The following is a 25,293-nucleotide window of genomic DNA, read 5'->3' on the forward strand; positions in this document are numbered from 1 at the left end:
GTCGGTATAACAGTTACTTTTAATTCTGGAATCTCGTTGGTCATAAATAATTGGACAGAGCTTGCAACAGCATTTGTTTTCAGATGTATATTTATATTTTTTACATGTTTTAAATATTTAAAATAATTCACTGTTGAAATTCCCTGCGTTTATATATCTTTTTTTTCTCTCCATTGCATTAAAGGCATTCTTGACATGTGCTGGTGGAGCAGGAGATGTCCTTACGAGGAAATCCAGTCCTGTTTCCAGCCAGTTTTAAATGATCGTGAATTATCCTTTTTTTCTCTCTCTCTCTCTCAAACTTCAGGTAATGCCCAAATTCTTCATCAAGTCTGATTCATAAGAATTCAGAGCTCAAATTCACACTCCAGAGATGATACTTCAGTTAAGACATGATGCTAAACACTGTCATTCCCATTTCCATTATTATTTCCAATTGATTAGAACAAAATCCAGGTTCGTTTTCAAGTCACTTTAGCATGTAAAATGTTCCTACGCAACACTAGATGAATCCTGGGAAGAGCGACTGCAGGAGCAGAATGACTCCGACCACCATCAGACCACAGAAGAACAGCACCAGCCATAGCGGGAACGATCCTGAAATATAACAGCATTATTTACACATAATGCTGTTTAACAATATACAAAAAACATTTAAATGATACAAGATAAATGTCATACAAATTACCAATTGCTCAACTGACCAGTATTCACGAGAGCGGTGTAAAAATTGTGAATAATTAAGTCAAGTCTGATTGATCTGTAATAGTGCTTTACACAATACACATACATTCACTAGCCAATTTACTAGCTACACCTTGCTAATACCAGGTTGGACCCACTTTTGCCTTCTGAACTGCATTTATTCTTCATGGCACAGATTCAAGAAGATGCTGAAGACATTTGGTCAATTTTGTCATGACAGCATCACAGTTGCTAGACTTGTCGGCTGCACATCAGCCCTGGTATTAAGATGTCGATCTAATCACAAGTGGACGACGCTAAATACAGGTGTAAACGGGGTCTAAAATGTTTTGAGCTTGTCCACTTTCGACCACTTCCAGAGGTAATGGAAAACACATTTGATTGCTTTCGTAGTGTCAACGCTCATGTGGTTGACTGTGTTCAAACAGCCACAAAAGACGCCCACCTCTGCCTACTGACCTAATGCATAAACATTATGGGAAGCACTCTAGCCAGACGGGATTTAAACTTTGTTGGCTGGAGACCCAAGTTTAGTTTAAACCAAATTTGTACCAAGCTCAATGTTCTCTCACCATTCCTGATTTCTAAGGCTGCATTTACACTGCAGGTCTTGATGCACAATTCCCGATTTGGTGACTATATCCGATTTTTTTGACGACCCGCTTACATCATCTTTTCAAAAGCGACCCGTGTCCGATATTTGCATTTACACTGTACACTGGCAAAACAGCCCAAGACGTTCTTAACCGGTGAAAGGAAGTAAAACAGCGCGATATGCAATGGACGCAGACAAAATGATTGCACAATGTTTTGCTGTCTGCACTGTTCCACATATCTTTAAAGTCGGCAAAACATTTCTCTCAAGGCGGAGAAAAAGAGGAGAACCCTTGACGGGGTTGCCAGATTTTCACAACAAAACCCGCCCAATTGCAACTTAAAACTGTTAAAGTAGCCCAATTCCGCATGAAAACCGTGAACTTGGCAACACTGGATATCAGTTTGTGTCCACCTGAGTTGACGTCATTCGCCTCCGTCCTTTTTTCAATGACGTACGACTCGCATTTACTGGGGAATATCCGATTTGACCACTTACATGGCAGACGCTAATGCACACGTATCCAAATCATATCGGATTTATTACCACATATGAGTGAGGCCTGAATCTGATTTTAGGATATCAGAATTCATGCGTTTTTTTATTGCTTACACGTTCATATCCGATCTGAGCCACATGAGAGGAAAAAATCGGAATTTGCTCACTAGAACCATGCAGTGTAAATGGGGCCAAACACACACTCACTCAGTGTTCGGCTGGTCTTGTGTCTGTCAGAGCAGAAACTAAAGCTGTTGCTCTGTGGTTTTTCTGTTGTCTCCAGGCGTTTATATGTTAATTGTGTGAGCTTATTTCCTCCATTTGATTAAAAGATCTGAAAAAGCCCATACAATTACCACCCATAAACCCTCCCCTTGAAGAAATCAGGACAGAAGTGGTTGAAAGTGGACAAGAGAGACGGATTAAAACATTAGGCGTAAACAAGAATGTCTCCCTCGTCCACTCGTGATCCGATCAAACAAAACGCATCTTAACACCAGGTGTAAACAGGGCCTATGATGTGAACCTCCCGTTCCAGATTAGGTGACTCTGGAGGCCATTTGAGTTTAGGGAAATCAGTGTTATGCTCAAGACACCAGTTTGAGATGATCTGAGCCATGAGACATGGCGTTATCCAGTAGCCATCAGAAGATGGTACACCGTGGTAAATAAAAGATGGACATGGTCAGCAACAATACTCAGGTAGACCGGGGCGCTTAAACAATGCTCAATTGGTTATAAGGAGCCCAAAGTGTGTCAAGAAAGTATCCCACACAGCATTACACCACCAGCAGCCTGAGGCGCTGATACAAGTCATGATTGATCCATGCATTCATGTGGTTTACACCAAATTCTGACTTGAGAATGAGCAGAAATCGAGACTCATCAGACCAGGCGAATTTCCAATCTTCTTTTGTCCAATTTTGGTGAGCTTGTGTGGATTGTAGCCTCAATTTGGCTGCAAAATGCATTAAGGTTGCTGTAGTGTGATTGGCTGATTATGTATTAGCATTAACGAGCAGTTGATTGGTGTACCTAGTAAAGTGGCCGGTTTCAAAGCTTTACAGAAAATCACAATGTTAATGTTAATAACATCTTAATGCCTTTTAGTTGCACTTAGCAGATCAGATCAGAGCTGGGCGATAGCATAGTTGACATTTTGTGACAATACGAGCTGTTGAGATTTGCTACATAGCACTTTTGTGCGACTTTAAGCGTGATCACGCCATACTTACTTCGGTTGGACACCGCATGCATCTGACAGCGGCTGTCGACAGCTACACTCAACATGACCACTTCATTGTCCCCCTTTATGGCTTTACTTTTAGGAGTGTCAGGTAAGAACGTCAGGTCTGTGACAACAATGCCATGGGATTCCTGGATGTAGTACAGTTTCTGGAGGGTCAATCAGAAGAGAAGGTCAGTGGTTAAATGCTGGCTCTGACTCAATACTTAGGGCCAGATTTACTAATAACTTGCTCCAGCTCAGACCCTCTTTTTGCATTATAAATTACTGTCAGGATTTACTAAAGACACGCAGTGATAAATGAGCTCTAAAAAGACATGCACAGGGTTATTTTTGTGGATCATCTTATTGCATATGTATTTGTAGGAGTTTCCCTTTCAGGAGAAAGATTGATGTCAGGAGAGTATTTAGATCAGGGGTGTCCAAAGTCGGTCCTGGAGGGCCACTGTCCTGCAGAGTTTAGCTCCAGCTTGCCTCAACACACTGCTTAAGTGTCTAGAATGCCTAATAAGACTTTAATTAGCTGGTACAGGTGTGTTTAATTGGGGTTAGAGCTAAACTCTACAGGACAGTGGCCCTCCAGGAGCAGGATTGGACACCCCTGATTTAGATGAATCATGTGAGGTGATTTACTAAGGTTTGCGCTCGTCAATTATCTGGTGTTAGTGCCATTATTTACCACCAAAGAAAAGCACGAGTAGACACTGGTAGATTGTGTTGGTCATTATGGAAATGATCCGGCTGCGTCTGTGTTCATTAATTTGCATGCTGTCAGTAGATCACATGCTGAACTTTACACTCCCATCGGCACATTTATGGAATAGCGCTCTTACGCTAATTTGCCGTTTGGTAAATCTGGCCCCTAGTGAGCTGCCTTGTTGTCTACTGTGTAAATAGGCAGCTAACTACCAAGTCAGCATCCTAAGAGGGAGGAAGAATCTCAAAGGTAAATGAGCTGAAATTATTTAAATAGGCAACAGCTTTGTGCATCAGACTAAAAGTTCCAAAAGATACCTGGGTAATAATTACACACAAATATTGAGGGAAACTATTTTAGATTAAGATAGCTTTTCATCTTCACTTCTGTTTGAAAGTTTGAGTTCAGTAAGATTTTTTGGTAACACTTTACAATAAGGTTCATTAGTTAACATGAACTAAGAATGAACTGCACTATTTATTTAGTTTTGTTAATTTCAACTTTTACTAATGGATTATTCAAATCTTGCTAACATTAACGGTGCCCTAGAATGAAAAAGTGAATTAATCTTGCCATAGTGAAATAATAAGAGTTCAGTACACCATTGCCTCCTACTTCTTATGTAAATCTCGTAAATCAAAAACACCATTGAAAAAAAAGTGCTTCTCAACATAAACCCAACCGTGACGCAAGCGCTGGGAATCATTTATACGTGAGGACTTTTCTACCCTTCCCACAGATAAAAAATGTCAACAGTCATGGTTGATGTTTATAATCCGAATCCGCTACCACAACAATTTAATTCAAGATCGTTTGTTTGTTCTGCCCATTTCAAGAAAGCTTTGCTCAGCGTCTTAAACTGAAGAAAGGGGCGACTATTTCTGCAAGCAGTAAGTAGCGGATTTATCCACTTATTGACTGTTTAAAAAATTTCTGATAAAATTGAAGGTTTTTTAGAGACGGCATTGTCTAGATCAGTGGTTCTCAAACCTGTCCTGGGGACCCCCAACCAGTACACATTTTGCATGTCTCCCTCATCAAACACACCTGATTCAAATCATCAGCTCATTAGTAGAGACTCTAAGATTTGAATTGGGTGTCTGATGAGGGAGACATGCAAAATGTGCAGTGGTGAGGGGTCCCCAGGACAGGTTTGAGAACCACTGGTCTAGATGACGCAAGATGCTAGTACAGTAACAACAGGAAACTCCAAGTACCATACAAAACTAAATAGTGTGTCTAATGACAAAGGGTAATATTATTTTGTATTACAAAATACAACCGTAGATACGTTGCTTACAGATCGTTCACTTGATCCTTTTAGCAAACGTCACCTTTTCCACCATAAGTTAAAACGATTGTCATTTGACAAGGCTATTCATTTTGTGAAAATATGAGTTATATATTTATATTTTTGAGAACTGAAGTATGGTGTTTCCTATGATGTTTTGCCTATTTGTATTTCAGATTAGGCTACATCAAAGTCACTGTGTAGCCTACATTGTGACTAACGTTATATGAACATGCAGTATCGTTGACGAAAAAAGACCAGTCTAAAATGTAGACTGAATGACACTTTAAGCAGAACATCTCAAATGGAGATTGAATAAATGCAGCTTACTTGTTTATTGGTGTTTTGGTTCTCGCGTGCATATGGTTGCCAGATTGGACATGTTTAGGTAAAAACCGGAGAGTATATGAGTTCTTTTCACAGAAAAGCTCTGTTTGGGGGATTTAAGTGACTGAAATTTGGCAACCACACGAACTCGATCTCTTTCTCGCGCGTGAATGATCTGAAAACACCAAATAAACAAGTAAGCTGTTTCAAAATCAAAATGTTTGTGATGTTTTGCTTAATGTCATTTAGTCGGTCTGTGTTCTGTCAGGACTCACGAGCCGCTTTACTGAACTGCTGTGAGCGGCTGAAATAAGCCAATCAGAGCAGAGCTCAACATTAATATTCATGACTCTTCCAAATAAGGTCAAAAACAGAGCATTACATCCTAGGGACAATTTATAGGGTTGTAAATGGACCTGTAAAACTGTATCTGGACAATTTTTGCCCTTAAATAAGCCACATGCCCTCTATGTAGATATCAGAGAACAATTTAACATTCTAGGGCACCTTTAACATTACTGTGAACTAACATGAACAAACCATGAACAGTTGGATTTTTAACGATTAAGAATAACTAATGCTGAATAAAGGTGTTGTTCATGGCTAATTCATGTTAACTAATGCATTAAATAATGTTAACTAATGAAAATGTATTGTAAAGTGTTACCAATTCTAAATAATATAAATACTTTTATATTAAATATAATACTTTTATTCAGCAAGGTTACATTAATTCGCATTAAGTTGCAAAAGATTTCTATCTCAAATAAATAATACTAAATGCTGTTCTTTTGAAATGTCTATTCATCAAATAACCCTGATCAATTTAGCATCAATCAGATAATATTTATAGTTTTTTATTAATATTTGGACCGTTTTTATTTTAGTTCGTTTTAGTATTTTTTGTGTGTTTTTTCTGTCATCTTTAAAAGTTTTTTGTTAAATATGTCTATAGTTTTTATTACTTTTATTTTTATGTTTAGTTGTAGTTGTAGTTATTTTAATACATCAAGTTAAACTTAATAAAAATTAGAAATGTTTCCTAATCTATATGTATCTATTATTTTATTTTAGTTAATGTCTATTTTATTTAAAGCAACATATTTTTTTGTTTTTTATGGTTGTGGTTTCAGTTAGTTATAATAACCCCGATCCTAATAAATATGCGTCACAGTATCCACAGTATGAATCGATTTTCAGCATTGATAATTATCATAAATGTTTCTTGAGCAGCAAATCATCATAATAGTATGATTTCTGAAGGATCACTGAAGACTGGAGTAATGATGCTGAACATTCAGCTTTGATCACAGGAATAAAATAACATTTTACAATATGTACACACAGAAAATATCTATTTTATATTATACTAATAATTCAGAATATTATAGTTTTTTAAGTTTTTAAAATACAGCATAATTATGCCTGTACCGTCTTAAAGGTGCACTAGGCAACTTTTCGTCCATTGGAGGGCGCTTATTCTAAACGGCTCGCGAGTACCGGGACTTTTATTATGACGGGACGGGACACAGTCGCCGGGCGCGCACACTTCCGCTTTTTCCGGTCAGGTAAAAACAGCTATATTTATCATATCAGAAACATTTAAGGGGCCAAGGACTTCGGCCATCCGTCTGCTCTCTTCCCTGAACTGAAATGAAGTAGTGAGCTGTACTTTCCACACGATTGACATCAGGTTTAAGTACGCCCACAAGCTGTGTGAGTTATTCGTGTATTGCAGGTTGGCTGGTGGATATGTTGCCCGCATACCGCCTCCCATGGCCGAGACTGGTATTACGACGCCTGTCGGGCCGGGGCTAGTAATGCTACTGCTAATTAAGGTTGATATCTCTGCAGCACTATAACTTGACATTTTTTTAATGACATCATCGCCCCTCTCTTCTCATTCTTTTGATGGGTGTAGGTCATTTTTTGGATATTTTTACCTCAATTTTTACACAGGGCACCTTTAAAATGCTGCCTATGAAAGCAGCTCAACAGGTTTTGAAACACAGTGATTGTATGTAACTGATTGGTGATATGGCACATGATTCTGCTGTCTGTACCTGCAGGGAAAACGCTATATAGATGGCCACAGATCCCGTCACAGTTCCAAGACCAAGAAATGTTCCTGAGTCACTGAAGAACAACACACAACCATGAAACGCATTACAATTCACCGTAACATAAATTAATGCATAAGAGATCCAGAGATATTGCCTCTACCTCACTGTAAGACAAGATATAACTTCATTTCCACAAGGCTTCGTGAGCAGCGGCAGGAAAGAGCGTCCGTCCCATTTGGTGATGTAGCATTGTGGGGGTTTGCGCTCCCGTTTGTGAGGGATTTGGAACGTATAGAGTCTTAAAGCATCTTTCTGGTCCTCTACTTTTGCAAACCTGTATTTAAACAAGTGAGCAAAAAACACAATGACAAAACATCAGCGAATCAGACAGCTTCTTGTTTTGCTACTAGCTGGCCCTTTCCACAAATAGGGCACATTTTGGTATCCCATTACTTTTTTATACAGCACTAGTGATGTCCAGTTCGGGAACTAATCGGTTCTTTTGAATGAACAGACTGAACCACCTGAAACTGTCCGTGGCCCGAGTCAGCACAGATCTACTAGTTAGTCAATCAAAACTCACTTTTAGACATGTCTGATGGTCACGAAATGAGCAACTATATTCAGAAGTACATAATCCAGGCCTGTCACTAATGATTATTTTGGTAATCGAGTAATCAGATTTTTGTGTGTGATAATAAAAACAGACCTAAGCCTTTAAAATGCTTTAAAATACATATATAATAACAATGAGGCAATAATATTTGGTTCAAATAAAGTATCAAAAGCAAGTAATCATATGGTTTCATAGAACAACACTGTTAAAATACACAATATAAACAATCATCATGTACATCATGTATTATAACAGGACTGCAGAGGGCGCCAACACCTTGTGCTTGTTGTTACACACACAACATGATCAAATCCTTGTTTGATTTTGGCCAGAAGACATTTAATTCAAATATTCACTCAATCTTTAATATTTGGCCACTTCTTTGTGATAGAATTGCTAAAGCCACTGTGATTCCTTCAATAGAAATATGTGGACATCAAAGCATGCAAACTCAGAGCGAGGGTTCAAACATATTGGCGTGTGTTTCCAGATACTGCATATACACAACGATCAGGCATAACATTATGACCGGCCGGTGAAGTGAATAACACTGATTATCTATTCATCACTGCATCTGTTAGTCGGTGGGATATATTAGGCAGCAAGTAAACATTTTGTCCTCAAAGTTGATGTGTTAGAAGCAGGAGAAATGGGCAAGCGTAAGGATTTGAGCGAGTTTGACAAGGGCCAAATTGTGACGACTAGGCGACTGGGTCAGAGCATCTCCAAAACTGCAGCTCTTGTGGGCTGTTCCCGGTCTGCAGGAAGGAACAGCGGAGAACCAGCGACCGGTCAGTCGCCGGCCATAGCTTTAAAACAGAAGCTAGTAAATAATAAAGAGGAACAAAAAAAACATATTACGAGCAATAAACAAAGAGTGCTTTTAGTATTTTAGAGTAATCTGTTTATCTGACAGTTTCCAATCATCTTTACAGCGGTTTGATTATGACTGATGATATTATAGACCGTGGGAGATCTAATAAGCTGCATTCACACTAATGTACAGATCTCTTTTGAATTATTAGATGTGGTTTGTCCAGTCTGTTTAATCCTTTAAGTCTTGACATAACTCTCTACTAGGGCTGGGCGATATGGCCAAAATTTCATATCCCGATATAGCTCATTTGATATCCCGATAACGATATACATAACGATATAGCAACCTTTCTATTAATTCAGTTTATGAATAGTCTATACAAAATTGCAATGTGGAAATGCAGTTTGAAATGATATACAAAACAAATAAAGGTAGTATGGACTACATTTTTATTTTATTTAGAACCTTTTTTTAAAGCAAGACTGTTAGTAAAGTTAACACCTGCCTAGGGATGTTTACCGATGAACGTTTGACCGATGGCTGACCGTATACGTTAACCGATCAAAGTTGTCGGTTAAAATAAATAAAAAAGTGATCTCTAAATTAGGCTATTATACAGTGGACTAAACACTACTACAGGTGGCCGTCTCATTCCAAAATCTTTTTGTGTGATTGAACATATCCCTCGCACTCAATTTTTCATAACTCGCCTGTTTGTACTTAATAAACCAATAAAAACATTTGGCGCGAGGTCACAGCGTTTGGGTTTGCACGCTCACAAGGTTTGCAAAAAGTAAACACTCGAGGTTAGAGCCAGAGCAGACGACAGTATGAAGCGTGCATTTCGCTTAAGATGGGCTTGATTTGGAAATATATTACATCTTCATTTCAGTGGTAACACATAAGGTGTTGATCGTCTTTCTTTATTATTGTTAGCACTACCTCAAACTAAAGCGGCGTCTCTTCGGAGCTGTCATTTTCTTAAATGAGCCGCGGCAATGATTCAAATGAGCTTCTAAGGCTGGACAAACGCCTTTATTTTCAACGCGATCACCTTGTACCCAAACCATTTCGAAACTAAGGAGCCATTTGTCCTCTGATTACAAACAAGCTCCTCTGCGGCGCGTTTGCGGGACTCGTGTTTCGCGCTGTGGGGGATTTTAAAAAAGTGACGTGAGTGGAAGGGAGGCTGCAGCGCGTGTGTGTGTGTGAGTGAGAGAGCGAGAGAGAGACAGAGGGAGCGCGTTTATGTATTGCATGGGCATGCCGTGGCGTGAGGTGCATCTTGACGTAAAATTCTGACATAAACGCCTTATCGTGGCGTAAGCGATAGAGCCTTATATAAAACGATAGACATTTTCTATCGTCCAGACGATATATTTCGTCATATCGCCCAGCCCTACTCTCTACATATACATTTTGCGCGGTGAAAGCATTTTGAGATGCAAGGACATTTAACCACTTACACCAAGTCTCTCACAAACGCATGCGCTCTTCACAAAGCGCACGTCAGTATTTGAAATAGAAAGCGGCTCTGTCAGTGAGTTCAATATTTTTAATATACCGGTCCACTGCATTGCAAAAGACAAAGAAACCATGCCTTCATAGAGCATTTGTAAGGAAAATACCTGCGCACCACACGCATAACATCAAGCAAAGTGCACGTTTTTCACACTCGCAGTGCATATCCTGCGCAATGAAGCATGCAAATGTCCTTGCAATTAGTTTCAACCTTTCCAAACTTTATGAAAGGTTTGAGTAATTCGAGTGTTGTGAGTGAGTGTGAGTGTCCATTGCACATCTGGGGTTAAAAACTAAGCTCAGAATTGATCCAGAATCATTAGAGAGGATATTTTCTCCCACCTCTATTGTATAGTATGACAACAAAATATTAGATAGATTAAAAATAAAATGTTCTGTTGCGTATAGTGTGCCAAATTGATGCTTCCTCAGAAATGACAGCTGTACTCGTGTCACGTGACTGCAGTAATTGAGTAATCGCAGCCTTCTCCGTTAAAAAAAATCGTGTTTTATCATTTTGGGATATTATAGCAAATGAGATTAATCGTTCACCACTAATTGTAATCAAAGAGTTTTTACTTGAATCGAATTAAGCAATCGTAACAGCCCTAGTCGAGGTCCTGACTCTCTGTGGTCATTAAAAATCCCATGGCACTTCTCGTAAAAGAGTAGGGGTGTAACCCCGGTGTCCTGGCCAAATTCCCTCGATTGGCCCTTACCAATCATGGCCTCCTAATAATCCCCATCCACTGAATTGGCTCTATCACCCTCTCTCCTCTCCACCTATCGCTGGTGTGTGGTGAGCGCACTGGCGCCGTTGTACTGTGGCTGCCGTCGCATCATCCAAGTGGATGCTGCACACTGGTGGTGGTTGAGGAGAGACCCCTGACATGAGTGTGAAGCGCTTTGGGTGTACAATAGTACATTTGAAAGCGCTATATAAATGCCTAATTCATTCACTCTAGATCTCGATGCCAGTTTTTGCCAGGTCACTCAGCACTCCAGTTAGTCAAAAATGACTCAAGCCCTATTTTTTTTAGCCTATTCATGGAAAGCGGCAGCTGTCAGTCAGTGTGCACAACTTGCCTGCATGCCTTGTAGCGGTACGTCTTCTCTGTGATGTGAGGCATGCTTTCATGCCAACACAAACCCACGGCCAGCTGATCGCCGCTCCACACGCTGCACGCGAAATCACGGCCAACCGTTACAATGTGCTAGATTAACAAAGAGAACAGAACCACATTTGAAGACATCATAACATAGCCAATATCAGCACTATATTCACAATAGAGAAGCGTTTATCAATTGCTTTAATAGAAATCTTCACAGAACACACAAGCTACCTTTTTATCAGGACTGATGTCTATATCCTCCAGTTCATCATTGTGAGCTTTGAAGTTCCACTTCTCTTTCAAAGAGGGGAACTGCAAAGACAGGAAAGGTGTTAAGACGAGGACAGTGTTTGGGGAAAAGTGCACAGACTCATGGGAGAAGCTGACCTCCCACACTCTGACGTAGCCGTCGGCCCCTCCGCTCAGCAGAAGTCTGAGGTCAGCGCTGAAGCGCACACACTTCACGCAGGGGTCCTGTGGGCTGAGGTCTCCCTGAACCGCACCAGCATCCTCCACTGAGATCAGAGGAGACTCCTGCTTCATCTGGGGTACGTCTCCTCCTCCTCCATCTCCTCCTCCATCTCCATTCTGGCCTTTCCCCCCTCTCTTCCTGGCTGCACCTTTATCTCCAGCTCCTGTTAACAAGTGCCATGGTAAAAGGTACATCAGATTCATGAAAATAGGTATACATGCCTATGGACCTCTTCCACAGACTGTAATGATGACACGTTTTCACATTGTAATGTTTTTTTACAGTACCTGTTAAAAGTGTATAAAACACTACTTTTTTTAGTTTTTAAACTCTTTTGCTCATCAAGGCTGCATTTATTTAATCAAAATACAGTAAAACTGTAATATTGTGAAATATTACATTTTAATATAATGTACATTTAACATTGTTTAACACGTTTTTAATTTAATACATTTAAACTGCAATTTATTTCTGTGATCAAAGTTGTATTTTCAGCATCATTACTCCAGTCTTCAGTGTCACATGATCCTTAGTTCTCAGTTATTATTAATTACTATTGGTGTTCAATTAATAATAATAGGTCTTATTATCAATGTTGAAAAGTATTTGCTACTTCATATTTTTGTGGAAAACAATTTGTGTAAACATAAATACTATTCAAACATTTGTGGTAAGATTTATTTTTTTAAAGAGAGAAATTAATGCTTTTAGCTGAAAGTTTTCAGCTCTGAAACTTAGAGGATAATCTTATATTACCATTGCCATTATATCAAAAACTCAATGGAAAGTTGATTTCTCAATTTATCACCCCCTTAACTCAGGTACTGTCTGAGTTAAGATGGATCTACAGTTCTACAGCTTCATTTGAGTCCAGCTGTGTTTGATTATACTGATTGGACTTGATTAGGAAAGCCACACACCTGTCTATATAAGACCTTACAGCTCACAGTGCATGTCAGAGCAAATGAGAATCATGAGGTCAAAAGAACTGCCTGAAGAGCTCAGAGACAGAACTGTGGCAATGCACAGATCTGGCCAAGGTTACAAAAACATTCTGCTGCACTTAAAGTTCATAAGAGCACAATGGCCTCTGTAATCCTTAAAGGGTTAGTTCACCCAAAAATGAAATTTATGTTATTAAAGGTAGGGTAGGTAGGAATTGGTTAAAAAACTTTTTTTCCAAACTTGTTTAAACTTTCTTTATATATCAATACATAATTAAAATATAAGTACTCTGAAAAAGAAAGTATTAAAATTGTAGTAGACACTACTAAAAAGTGTCTGTAGACCTCTCACGATTTAAAGCCAGCTCATTATTTCCATTCACTCCACCTTCTCCCTTCTGGGCTCTTTCCAAAGCCACGCCCCCAAAATACATGAACGCGCCTCACTGACCAATCAGCCGGAAGACGCATTATTTACCTCAGATGAGCAGAGTGCATGTAGTGACATCATGTCAGAATCACATGTAATAAAAAAAAAAAATCGAACTTTATCAGTATAAATATAAACAAATAAGATGTCTTTTAGTCCTCACTATCAAGCTAGAATACCGATACTGGTAAAGTTTAATATATATTTCTGTTTGATTTGGTAACGAGCTAGTTATATTTATAAGGCAAAGAAAACGGGTAGCATCATGTTTTTTCAATAACATCAGTTATACTGTGATGAAGATGAATTTTGTTTAAGATTCATAACATATACTGTGTTTTGCATGTAAGAGTTTCCATGATGAAAGCATTGTTGATTAGTAGTAGCTAAAGCTAACTTACTTCTAAAAAACAGTTCCTGGATGCAGTGTACTAGCTTTTACACATGCATTTTGTTATCTAAAGTTAAATTTTGCGCAATTCAACACAACAGCGATCAACTTGAGCTAAGCATATTGAGTATTTATCATCTCTACTAATGGCTAAGTGTCTAACATTGTAACTTTATGCTAAGTAATGCTATGTTAGCTATATTAGGCAGCTTCATGTGCTAGTGATACATGCTTCATGAAAACATAAACCAAAAAAATGAATAATCAAAATGAAAGATGACCTGTCCAGCAGAAATAAAGCCAGCATTGAGTCATTTTTACTCGCGTTTGATTTCTTTGTTCATCCAAAGACTTTCTGTGCATTGCCTTTTATCGTACTGTCTTCCTTTTTTGCATTGTTTGCCTTCGCTGACTGAAAAACCCTGCACTGTGAATTTTGAATGCTCTTTCTCTGCCATTATTTCGCCTCTTGAACTGCTCAAATCAAACGAGCGCGCGCATGTGGGCAGATCCTGTAGCGAAAGCGGTGGTCGCCATGGTAGCGAGAGAGAGTGACAGTCGCCCCAGCCAATCACTTGTTTCGTCCCGAACTAAAATAATGAGCAGTGTTTATTGCAGATTAAAAAGTCTAGTCACTCGATTTTTATAGCCTACTCTCCTTTTCAGAGAACTTACATTTTAATTATGTATTGACATATAAAGAAAGTTTAAACAAATTTGGACAAAAGTGTTTTAGATCAGTCCGTCCTACCCTACCTTTAATGACTCCTAATGTCGGTCCTCCTCACCCATAAGACCTCCGTTCATCTTCAGAACACAGTTTAAGATATTTTATATTTTAGTCCCAGAGCATATGCAGTCTATGCACACTTTACTGTCCATTTTCAGAAAGCTAATAAAAACATCATCAAAGTAGTCCCATCAATGTTTGGATTTGGCCTCTACTGACCCCCTTTAGCTGCAGGTTTCTTTGCCTGTTTGGCCAGATCCTGACTGAACTTCATTAAGCTGCAGCTGCCATCCTGTCCCGCAGCGATCACATCCCCACCCAGACACATGTTCATGGTGGCTCGTGTGTCCGTCTCGTGAGTGTGCAGCAAGGTGGCGCTGTGCACACCGCCAACCATCTCCAGACTCAGGAAATGCTGCAATGAAACAGCAACAATAAACACCAACAATTAAATACATAATCCAAACAGCAGCGCTTTTTGATAAAATCTTTGTCAACCCTATATTGTTTTTCTATAAAACAGATAATCATTATAAACATTTAAAGCCAAACAAGCCCTTTTTCTCTCTAAAAAACAGAACATGCATAATTCTACTTTATACCCTTATAATAATACCTTACATGTCCTAAGGGCTGTCCTTTAGACAAAGAGACAAATAAATAAGTAATATAAAGAATAGGGTTTTATGGCTCATATAGTATGATATAAAAGAGAATGAAGCTCACACCCAAAACCCAAAAAACAGCAAAAATATGCAATTTGGTACAAAGGCTGACATTTAAAGTAAGGTGAAATTCGTAATGTAAATCAATGAGATTTTTCTAAACGTATATAGTGACTATTTACATAAAATGCATATAAATCATATCAATATCACTCTATATCTGCCAATAAAATGTCTTAGTATATTTAAATGTTTACTTTTATGATCAAAGCTCTATAGTTTTTATTACATCAATGATCAATCATTTATTACATCAATGCAATGCAATATAATGATGATTGAGAGATGAACAAATAAAAAGCCTGATGGATCACTGATGGATCACTATTGATACAACTGAACATTATAAAAAAAACATGGATGGATAGTTAATCAAGTAAAGTTGCTTCAGTCCATGACATGAACGTTTAAACAACTTGTTAAAAGGCACAATATGTAAGATTTTTAGAATAAAATATCAAAAAAACACTAAGGGCGTTTTCACACCTGAAAGTCCGCACCAAGGTCCAAACCAAAGTTTGTGTTTGGACATTTGGTTCGTTTTGGTTTCTGGCGTCCTGTCGTCATCATCTATGTGGGCTGCATCTTAACATGGATTGGTTTGTTAGTGGACGTGCGTCTGATGTCAGTGTGTTGTCAATTCAGCGGCTAACTTTGACAAGAATGAATGAACAGACGCATATCGTTGCCAATACTCTTAATATTATGGCATTACTATCTGCAGCACCAACAATACTTGAGGCAAATTCACCAAATGAACGTCCTCGTTGTGCAAACATTTGATCGGCGCTGACAGGAAAGGAGGAGAAGACCGGCTTTTTAGCCAAATAACGCATTTTGTTTTATAGTTATGTTTAAATATTATAATGTTATTTTTAAATTTCATCTAGGCTATATTGATTATGAAACGTGCACAGATGTGCAATATATGTCAAAGACATCGAGTCAGAAATAATTTTGACCACTTCATTAAGTTTTGCTTTGTAGAAAGCTTTGTATAAATTGTATCTTAATTTTAATAAATGTTTCATCATTTGCCTGAATTTAATAAATAAGCTTTAATGAATAATATAGCAGACATCCCGTGACGGAGCGATCATTTGCGTTGCACATGAACTGGAGCGGTCTCATAAATAAACCGAAACTCAGCACAGGCTACTTGTCTCAGACATTAGAAATATATATATATATTGCCTAGTCAAGCAGAGCACGCTGTTCACGCGAGCTGACTACCCAAGCGGTTTTGTTTAAAATGCTGCACGCTCCATCACTGCATGTGCTGTGAGTTTAATCTGTTTTTTCACTAATCCTACACCAGAACTTCCTGTAAATGTCCTGAAAGTCCGAACTATACAGAAAATGCTTTCACACAAGAAACGAACCGAACCTTTGTTCTGTTTGGTCCGGACCGAGACTACCTCTTTTCGTCTGACTAAATTTCGTCTGTTTGGTCCGGACCGTGGTCCGGGGGAGGTTTCACACCTGTAATTTTGGGTCGTACCAAACCGAAAAGTCCGAAAATCCGGACCAAACAAGGTAGGTGTGAAAGCACCCTAAAACAGTTATATATTTTGTTGACTTGTGTACAGTGGTGGTCAATTTTTGGCATCCCTGGTAAATATGATCAAATATGGCTGTAAAAAAAATAATCTACATTGTTTTGTCCTTCAGCCCTAAATGACAAAAATTGAATCTTTCATTGAAGTAAAAGAATTGAAATTGGGGGGAAAAAATCACTTTATAAATTTTTTTCTCCAAAACACATTGGCAACAATTATTGGTGCCCTTTTATTAAATACTTTTTGCAACCTCCTTTTATCAAGATAACAGCTCTTGAATGAGTCTTGAATGATTGTAAAATGTGCATGAATGCTAAAAGACAGTACCACTCCATTCTTGATGCCGGTCTTGGACGCGCCTCCTCCTCCAGCTGTGATGACCAGTCCCGTCTTGGGGTCGACTTTAACAGTATAGAGCGGGAAGGGGGCTCGGTACAGCTCAGGCGCTCTTCGTTTACCCATGCTGCTTCGTGATCTCTGGACTCTGGTCTGAAAGTAAATTACTGATTGTTACAAACCCACTAAACCAAGCCAAGCTGCTGTGATAAAGTTCTGCAGAACCGCATACATCTCTTGATATTTGGATAAACCATTAAACACATTTTCTATTGATTATATCATATTAGTGAGTTATAGTCATCGCATGAAATGAAGAGTGGTTTGAGTTAATGCTGACATTTTTGCCATTGACATTTTAATAGGAAATATTACAGGTGTTTCCTCTTGTTCTTCTTTCTCTAATCAAAATGTTTCAAACAAAACACGTATATGATTGGTATTGTTATAATTAGAGATTCACAGATACTACCGATAGCCGATTCATAACATCTGCCGATACCAATACCGAAAAATAACATGACTGTAATATTAGTGGTTAAAATTAACAGCCCAAACTATTTTATACAACTGTTATTTTTTCATTTATTTTTAATAATAATAATAAAAACCTGAGATGTTTGTATGCAACTCAGTTGCATACAATGTATTTTTAATAAACAACGGTCTTTGGTTAGAAATTCATTCTAACATACATTACCAATCAGCCATAATATTATGACCCCCTCCCTAATATTGGTTTGGTCCAATATTTGCTTCCAAAACAGCCCTGAGTCCTGACCCGTCGAGGCATGGACTCCACTAGACCCCTGAAGGTGTGCTGCGGTATCTGGCACCAAGATGTTAGCAGCAGATCCTTTAAGTCCTGTAAGTTGTGAGGTGGGGCCTCCATGGAACGGACTTGTTTGTTCAGCTCACCCCACAGATGCTTGACTGGGGAATTTGGAGGCCAAATCAACACCTCAAACTCGTTGTTGTGCTCCTCAAACAATTCCTGAACCAATTGTGCTTTGTGGTAGGAGCATTATCATGCTGAAAGAGCTACAGACACCAGGGAATACCGTTTCAATGAAAGGATGTACATGGTCTGAAAGTACATCCTTTTTTTTTGCTTAGGTAGGTGGTACGTGTCAAAGTAACATCCAAATGGATAAGGACCCAAGGTTTCTCAGCAGAACATTGCCCGAAGCATCACACTGCCTCCACCAGCTCGCCTTTTTGACACCTTTCTATCAGTACAAGCATTAACTTCTAGGGCAATTTGAGCTCCAGTAGCTCGTCTGTTTGATCGGACCACACGGGCCAGCTTTCGCTCCCCATATACGTCATTGAGCCTTGGCCGCCCTGACCCTGTGGCCGGTTCTCCGCTGTTCCTTCCTTGGAGCACTTTTGATGGAGACTGACCACTGCAGACCGGGAACAGCCCACAAGAGCTGCAGTTTTGGAGATGCTCTGACCCAGTCGTCTAGCCGTCACAATCTGGCCCTTGTCAAACTCACTCAAATCCTTACGCTTGCCCTTTTTTCCTGCTTCTAACACATCAAATTTGAGGACAAAATGTTCACTTGCTGCCTAATATATCCCACCGACTAACAGGAGCCGTGATGAAGAGATCATCAGTGTTATTCCCCTCACAAGTCATAATGCTATGCTTGATCGGTGTATATAATTAACAGTAAATATTAACTTCTTTCCTCGGTTGAAACACTGATCATTGAGGGACTAAATGAGACATGATTCATTTCGGTAAGTTTTACTGTATTTTTTGATCATATTGTTTGATATTCATGCATGTTATTACTTGTAGCAAAGGAAAACCACTGAGGCGCTACAGCAATCTCTCACGTCACATCACATTTAAGGGCATCAAAATTTCGTGATAAATTGGACAGAAAAAAAGGTACAAACTCTTTGTTATTATTGGATGGGATGCGCACTACAAATAATGTTTGATGTAGGGAAAAACTTTGGACCTGGCAACCCTGACTGGAACTATGGGTGATTCATAGGGTCAAACAGAGCCTGCTTTAACTTCACAATTTTAACTATTAATGTGTTATCTCATTAACTTGCCCTAAATTCAACATTTACAAAAAGTTCTCTTCACACACACAGTATGAACATGTTTTTCCTCCCCGTCTTTAATTGACAGGATAAGGTCAATGATCATCGGCTGTTTTTAAACAATCGGCCGATGGCTGACAGTGAAATGCTTGCCTTTATCGGCTGATACATCGCTAGCTTTAATTGGTATCAGTATTCATCGATATCCCTGTCTATATTATTTCTGCTAGAAGTATACTGTGCACAGTGCAAATTTTCTGCATGTGTGCATTTTCCTAAATAAGCAGTATAAATCAGCACAATTCATAGAAAACTTCATCTCACCGTGCAATGCGCTCAATTCAATCCATCATTAGGAAGTGATCCTCAGATCTCAGTTTACATTATACGAATAGTATTGATAAAAATAGAAATCTCGATATGTATTGATACCGAAATATCTGAAACGATTGCAATACTACCATTCTGCAGTATTTATACTGCGTCTCTGCTTTTAAATCACGGTTCGGTACAGCAGTTTTACCCAAAAAAAAAATTCTTCTTTTTATTAATTCAATTATAGCTAAAAGTTTCTTAAATATAATGCTGCAAACCATTTATATGGAGCCTTTACTTGCACATTACTGTAACTTTTTTAAGATATAATATAATAATATAATAACTCATATAACACATTGTAAACATGTAAAGTTCACATAAGCAGTTTTTGTATTGTATTCTCAACATACCTCAAGATATTAATTCATGTTCATTATTTATGAAGAGATAATCGCGTTCCCTCGCACACAACACCACCACTCGAACTGACGTCTTTAGCCTACAGTGATCCGTCACGTCACATTAAAGAATTCACTATATATTGAAGAAATTGTCAAAACAGAATTTATCGTTTGAATTTCGTGATAAAATGGACTGAATACTTAATATGTTCGTGTGGGAACTCGGATTGAAGTCTGTTCGGCGCCTAAAACAAGCCGACTGCTACCTGTTAAAGATTGCATTCGCAACTGTTCGGTACATTTGAACCGTACCTGAAGTTCTGTACCAAAACGGTTCGTTACGAATACGAGTACCGTTACAACCCGCAGCTTCATGCTCACACCATAAGCACATGCATCAGTGCAAACATAAAGCTGCCTCTCAAACAGCTCACGAGTACCATTATTGACTCATTGTTCATGTTATTGTGCATTAATGGCCAAATACACACAAAATAATGTTAAAATGCCTGTCTTGCAGAGTTGTCAGATAAATACAGTTAGTTTTGTAACATTAATTGTTGAGAGACAATATATGTACAGCACATTGGCTCCGTGCACACGCTCTTAAAGTGACAGTAGCCTAATACATCTGCTGCTGCTGTTTTATTACTGTTTATTTGACTTTTTTGTTAAAAAAAAGTGGTACCCTTTGTACCCTGTGGTATGGAAAATGATATCGAATATTTTTCAAGGTTTCGTATTTGGAAATTCCAGTATTGTGACAACACTAGCTTGCATAAGAGTAGATTAACAATAAAAATAAGCATTTTTTTCTGAGATGATAACTGGACTTCACTCATACAGTATGCTACATACTGTAATGTGATTACGTGACAATGTCACTGAGATACCAATGTTTGAAACAAATCCTGTTTGTGGAATTATGCATACAGTTTTTATTTATATGCTGAAGAATAGCAAGCAATTTTAGTGTATACTACAGTTTTCAGAAAATACAAAGTGCATTCTTCCGATCATAAGCTTAATCTGTATAATAATATCCCTTCAACAAACTTCAATTCAATTACACTGCAGAAAGTGACAATTTTGGTGGGAAGACGGAACATCATAATAATAATAATAATAATAATACATTTTATTTATAATGCACTTTATATTAAACAAAATCTCAAAGTGCTAAATCATCAGGTATTAACAATGGATTTGATGAATTCTGTGATGTTTGTTTTGTTTTTAGCTGGCGTAACTAAAATATTTCATTATGTTTGATAAAAGCTCAGAAATTAATATCAAATTTTCCAAAGACATAAAAAAAATAGGGATGCAACGATATTAAAACTCAAAACCGATAATTCTTTGTACTTAGTATTGCCGATAACCGATATATTGATCGATAGACCTAAATCCAAATTTTTATATAATTTTTCAGAGCCTGGTTACAAAAAGAAAACTCTCCTCATTAATATCCATGTCCCAAGCACATAATTATGATGTCCTCATTACAATGTTATGTCGCCGATATGACAGATTTGTTCAGTAAAAGTTGCACTGAACTGTATCTTCCTATTCAAAGTAATCTCAATAATATTTCAAGCTATTCAAAACCATCATGGTGAACAGTGCATCTGAAGGGTCTCAGCTGAAGGAAACAATACATTATTTATCGGCTTTAAGATATCAGCCCAATTTTCTTATCGGGCAGATAACGATAAGATATAAAAACGAACATATATCGTCCAATGCCGATATGTTGGCCGATATATCATGCATCCCTATTAAAAAATTCATGAGCAAAGATCAATGGCCTACTTTAGCTCTGTGTTTCCATCCTGTTACTGCTTTTAATCATGCGCAAATACTAATAAAGCTGAAACCTATACAGTTTCATTCAGAGCTTTTTCTAAAAGCATTGTATAGTTTTAAAGACAGATTTCCGTTAATTACAACAGATATTTGATATATGTGACCACTGAGGTCACAAGTCTCACGAATATATTTGTGGTAATAGCCAACAAGTTATCCATTTGTCTTTTATGTCAAAATATATATATATATATATATATATATATATATATATATATATATATATATATATATATATATATATATATATATATATATATATATATATAGGATATTAAGTAAAGATCATGTCCCATGAAGACATTTAGAAAAATATATCAAAAATGTATTATTAGTAGAAATATGCATTGTCAATTACTTCATTTGTACTTTAACTTCAACTCAGGCAAATATTGCCTAACAAACCATACATCACTGGAAAGCTTATTTATTAAGCTTTCATGTGATTTCAAAACAATTGACCCTTATGACTGATTTTGTGGTCCAGGGTGAAATATTCTAGTTTACAGAGTAGAAGTTACCTCACAACAGGAATGAACCAGACCACAGAGCCTTATTAACATATTAGAGTTCATACTTCACTAAGGTTATATGAAGTTATTCATCAATATAAACACTTCAACTCTGTGTTTTCATTCACCGCAGGACCTTGATCTGCTTCTTAATCTCTTCAGCTCATTTTGACAGTCGCATTACCTGTCAACCTACACGTTTAACACTATATAGATTTAAAACTTCCATAAATCTCTCTGTATGGTGTCTTTGTTCGCTATCTGTCAGTCTATCTCGCGAGAAACGCGCGCGTCGCAGCAGATGTCCGTTAAAGCGTCAGTGTTGGTGTTAAAGTCTGCGCACCTGAGTCTGCCAACGCACTCCAGTCTCTTACTCCAGATACTCCAATGTTTAGTGGACATGCCACTGACTTTTCCCACTGGATCTTTCACAACATTTGTCAAAGAACCACCATCCACTTCCTGTGTTTTCCTAGATACACGTCAGCACAGCGTCATATCCTACGCGCCTGCGTCTCGCGCGCATATTGTGACGCACGGGCGACCGTAATACATGTAGTAAAAATGCATGAGAAGTCAGGGTGGAGTAAACTTAGGCCTGCACAGATTTAACCAAGCTCTAAAAACTCTAGTACAATTTTGGATGGGTTAAATAGGCCTACAGAAATTGAGTTTTATAACAATTATATGTAATTAAATTAAAATAAATCATTAATTACATTTTGTTTAAGTAAATAATAGCCTAATATATATATATATATATATATATATATATATATATATATATATATATATATATATATATATATATATATATATATAAACAAATTTAAAGAATGTATTTGTAGCATAAAGTGCTACAAGTGTAAAGTTTTGGCCTACATAACATGCATTATGTGTTACTTTTAGTGAGTTTATATTTTTTGCAAATGTAGGCCTAGCATTTATTTACCTCCGTGTGTGTGTGAATCTGATGTGGATGTGATGTCACAAACAGATAATATACATAAAATAAATACAAACTTTTATGTTAGATGTGATTAATCACAATTAATTGATTTCACTGAAGCAATTATATATAAATAGCTATATCCTGTGTGTGTGTGTGTGTGTGTGTGTGTGTGTGTGTGTGTGTGTGTGTGTGTGTGTGTGTGTGTGTGTGTGTGTGTGTGTGTGTGTGTGTGTGTGTGTGTGTGTGTGTGTGTGGTGTGTGTGTGTGTGTGTGTGTGTGTGTGTGTGTGTGTGTGTGTGTGTGTGTGTGTGTGTGGGTGTGTGTGTGTGGGTGGGTAGGACAGGTGAGGTGAATAACACTGATGATCTCTTCATCACGGCTCCTGTTAGTCGGTGGGATATATTAGGCAGCAAGTGAACATTTTGTCCTCAAACTTGATGTGTTAGAAGCAGAAAAAAAGGGCAAGCGTAAGGATTTGAGTGAGTTTGACAAGGGCCAAATTGTGACGACTAGACGACTGGGTCAGAGCATCTCCAAAACTGCAGCTCTTGTGGGCTGTTCCCGGTCTGCAGTGGTCAGTATCGATCAAAAGTGCTCCAAGGAAGGAACAGTGGAGAACCGGCCACAGGGTCATGGGCGGCCAAGGTTCATTGATGCACTTGGGGAGTGAAGGCTGGGCCGTGTGGTCTGATCAAACAGATGAGCTACTGGAGCTCAAATTGCTCAAGAAGGTAATGCTGGTTCTTATAGAAAGGTGTCAGAATACACAGTTTGCAACAAGTCAGGGTGCCCATGCTGACCCCTGTCCACCGCCAACAGTGCCAACAGTGGGGCGTAAGCATCAGAAGGTGGCCTAGTCTGATTAAACACGGTTTCTTTTACATGGCGTGGACAGTCAGGTGCCTATGCGTCTCTTACGTGGGGAGGCAGTGTGATGCTTCAGGCAATGTTCTGCTGGGAATCCTTGGGTCCTCCATCCATGTGGATGTTACTTTGACACGTACCACCTACCTAAGCATTGTTGCAGACCATGTACAGCCTTTCATGGAAACGGTATTCCCCTGTTGGCTGTGGCTCTTTCACCAGGATAATGGTCCTGCCAAAAAGTAAAAATGGTTCAGGAATGGTTTGAGGAGCACAACAACGAGTTTAAGGTTCAGGTTTGAGGTTTGAGGAGGTTCAATGGTTTGAGGAGCATAGCAATGAGTTTGATTTGTTGAGTTGGCCTCCAGAATCCCCAGATCTCAATCCAGTCGAACATCTGTGGGGTGAGCTGAACAAACAATTCCGATCCGTGGAGGCCCCACCTCACAACTTACAGGACTTAAAGGATCTGCTGCTAACATCTTGGTGCCAGATACCACAGCACACCTTCAGGGGTCTAGTGGAGTCCATGCCTCGATGGGTCAGGGCTGTTTTGGCAGCAAATGGGGGACCAACACAATATTAATTCATAATATTATTGTATATATTGAATATTTGGAAGTAAAAGTATGCTACCGATGATACTACATTGAACATATGCTTTATTTATTTATTTATTTTTCTGCTTTGCCCCATTCTCAAAGTTACTCCTCAAGCTTTAATTCAACTGTAATTATCAGCTGTAAAAAGTGCAAGACTGATGAGTTTGATTGCCATTACAAAACAAAACAAAATGGTGTTTTTCTGGGAAACTGTGGCACAGCAATCAACATTTAAGAAATGTCCAGAAGCACAATGTTACTCTATTAACCCCCCGATCTCCCTCAGAGGAAGCGTTTTGCACTGGATCACACTGCAGTAAACAAAGAGCTTTTAGCATGAATCGGACAATGCTTGTATTGAAAATGACTAAACAAGGTGCTAAGAGGTCAGTGTCTTCACTCTGCTTTTCCCTGAAGCTGAAGTCCCAAACTTCCACACGTATAATGAAGTATTTCATAATTGTTCCCATATGAACCTCGGAGGCAAAGCGAATTTAATAATTACCATGCTCCCTGTCTCCCCGGGTTCTCTTTGTGTACTTAGCAACAAGAGCCTGGGAATATATATATTAATTACTGCAAACAGTCTTCAAGTGCACAGCGCGGTGACTCCTGCGCTTTCAGGATATTCACAGGGAA

General features: G+C 38.4%; 1 protein-coding gene across 1 annotated transcript; it reads right to left on the reverse strand.

Annotated features, from left to right (window-relative positions):
• On the reverse strand, nt 1–22,738 carry preb (prolactin regulatory element binding). The gene is made up of 10 exons (XM_067449340.1): nt 22,580–22,738; nt 17,067–17,228; nt 14,675–14,870; nt 11,876–12,123; nt 11,720–11,800; nt 11,463–11,590; nt 7,583–7,756; nt 7,423–7,495; nt 3,034–3,193; nt 1–597 (listed from the first exon to the last, which is right to left on the reverse strand). The coding sequence occupies exons 2-10, from the start codon at nt 17,199–17,201 to the stop codon at nt 503–505; spliced, it is 1,290 nt and encodes a 429-aa protein (XP_067305441.1). The 5' UTR covers nt 17,202–17,228; nt 22,580–22,738; the 3' UTR covers nt 1–502.
• Between the last annotated feature and the right edge of the window lie 2,555 nt (nt 22,739–25,293).

Source organism: Pseudorasbora parva, chromosome 7 (genome assembly GCF_024679245.1).
Source record: "Pseudorasbora parva isolate DD20220531a chromosome 7, ASM2467924v1, whole genome shotgun sequence".
Classification (NCBI taxonomy): Eukaryota; Metazoa; Chordata; class Actinopteri; order Cypriniformes; family Gobionidae; genus Pseudorasbora; species Pseudorasbora parva.

Excerpts from the sequence above, each read along its gene's own strand:
- preb (XM_067449340.1), bottom strand. The coding sequence starts at position 17,201 with ATGGGTAAACGAAGAGCGCCTGAGCTGTACCGAGCCCCCTTCCCGCTC. Across the intron at positions 14,871-17,066 it reads CCGGCATCAAGAATGGAGTG|CATTTCCTGAGTCTGGAGAT; the intron begins GTACTGTCTTTT and ends GTTTCATTGCAG. Across the intron at positions 11,591-11,719 it reads ACATCAGTCCTGATAAAAAG|CACATTGTAACGGTTGGCCG; the intron begins GTAGCTTGTGTG and ends TTGTTAATCTAG.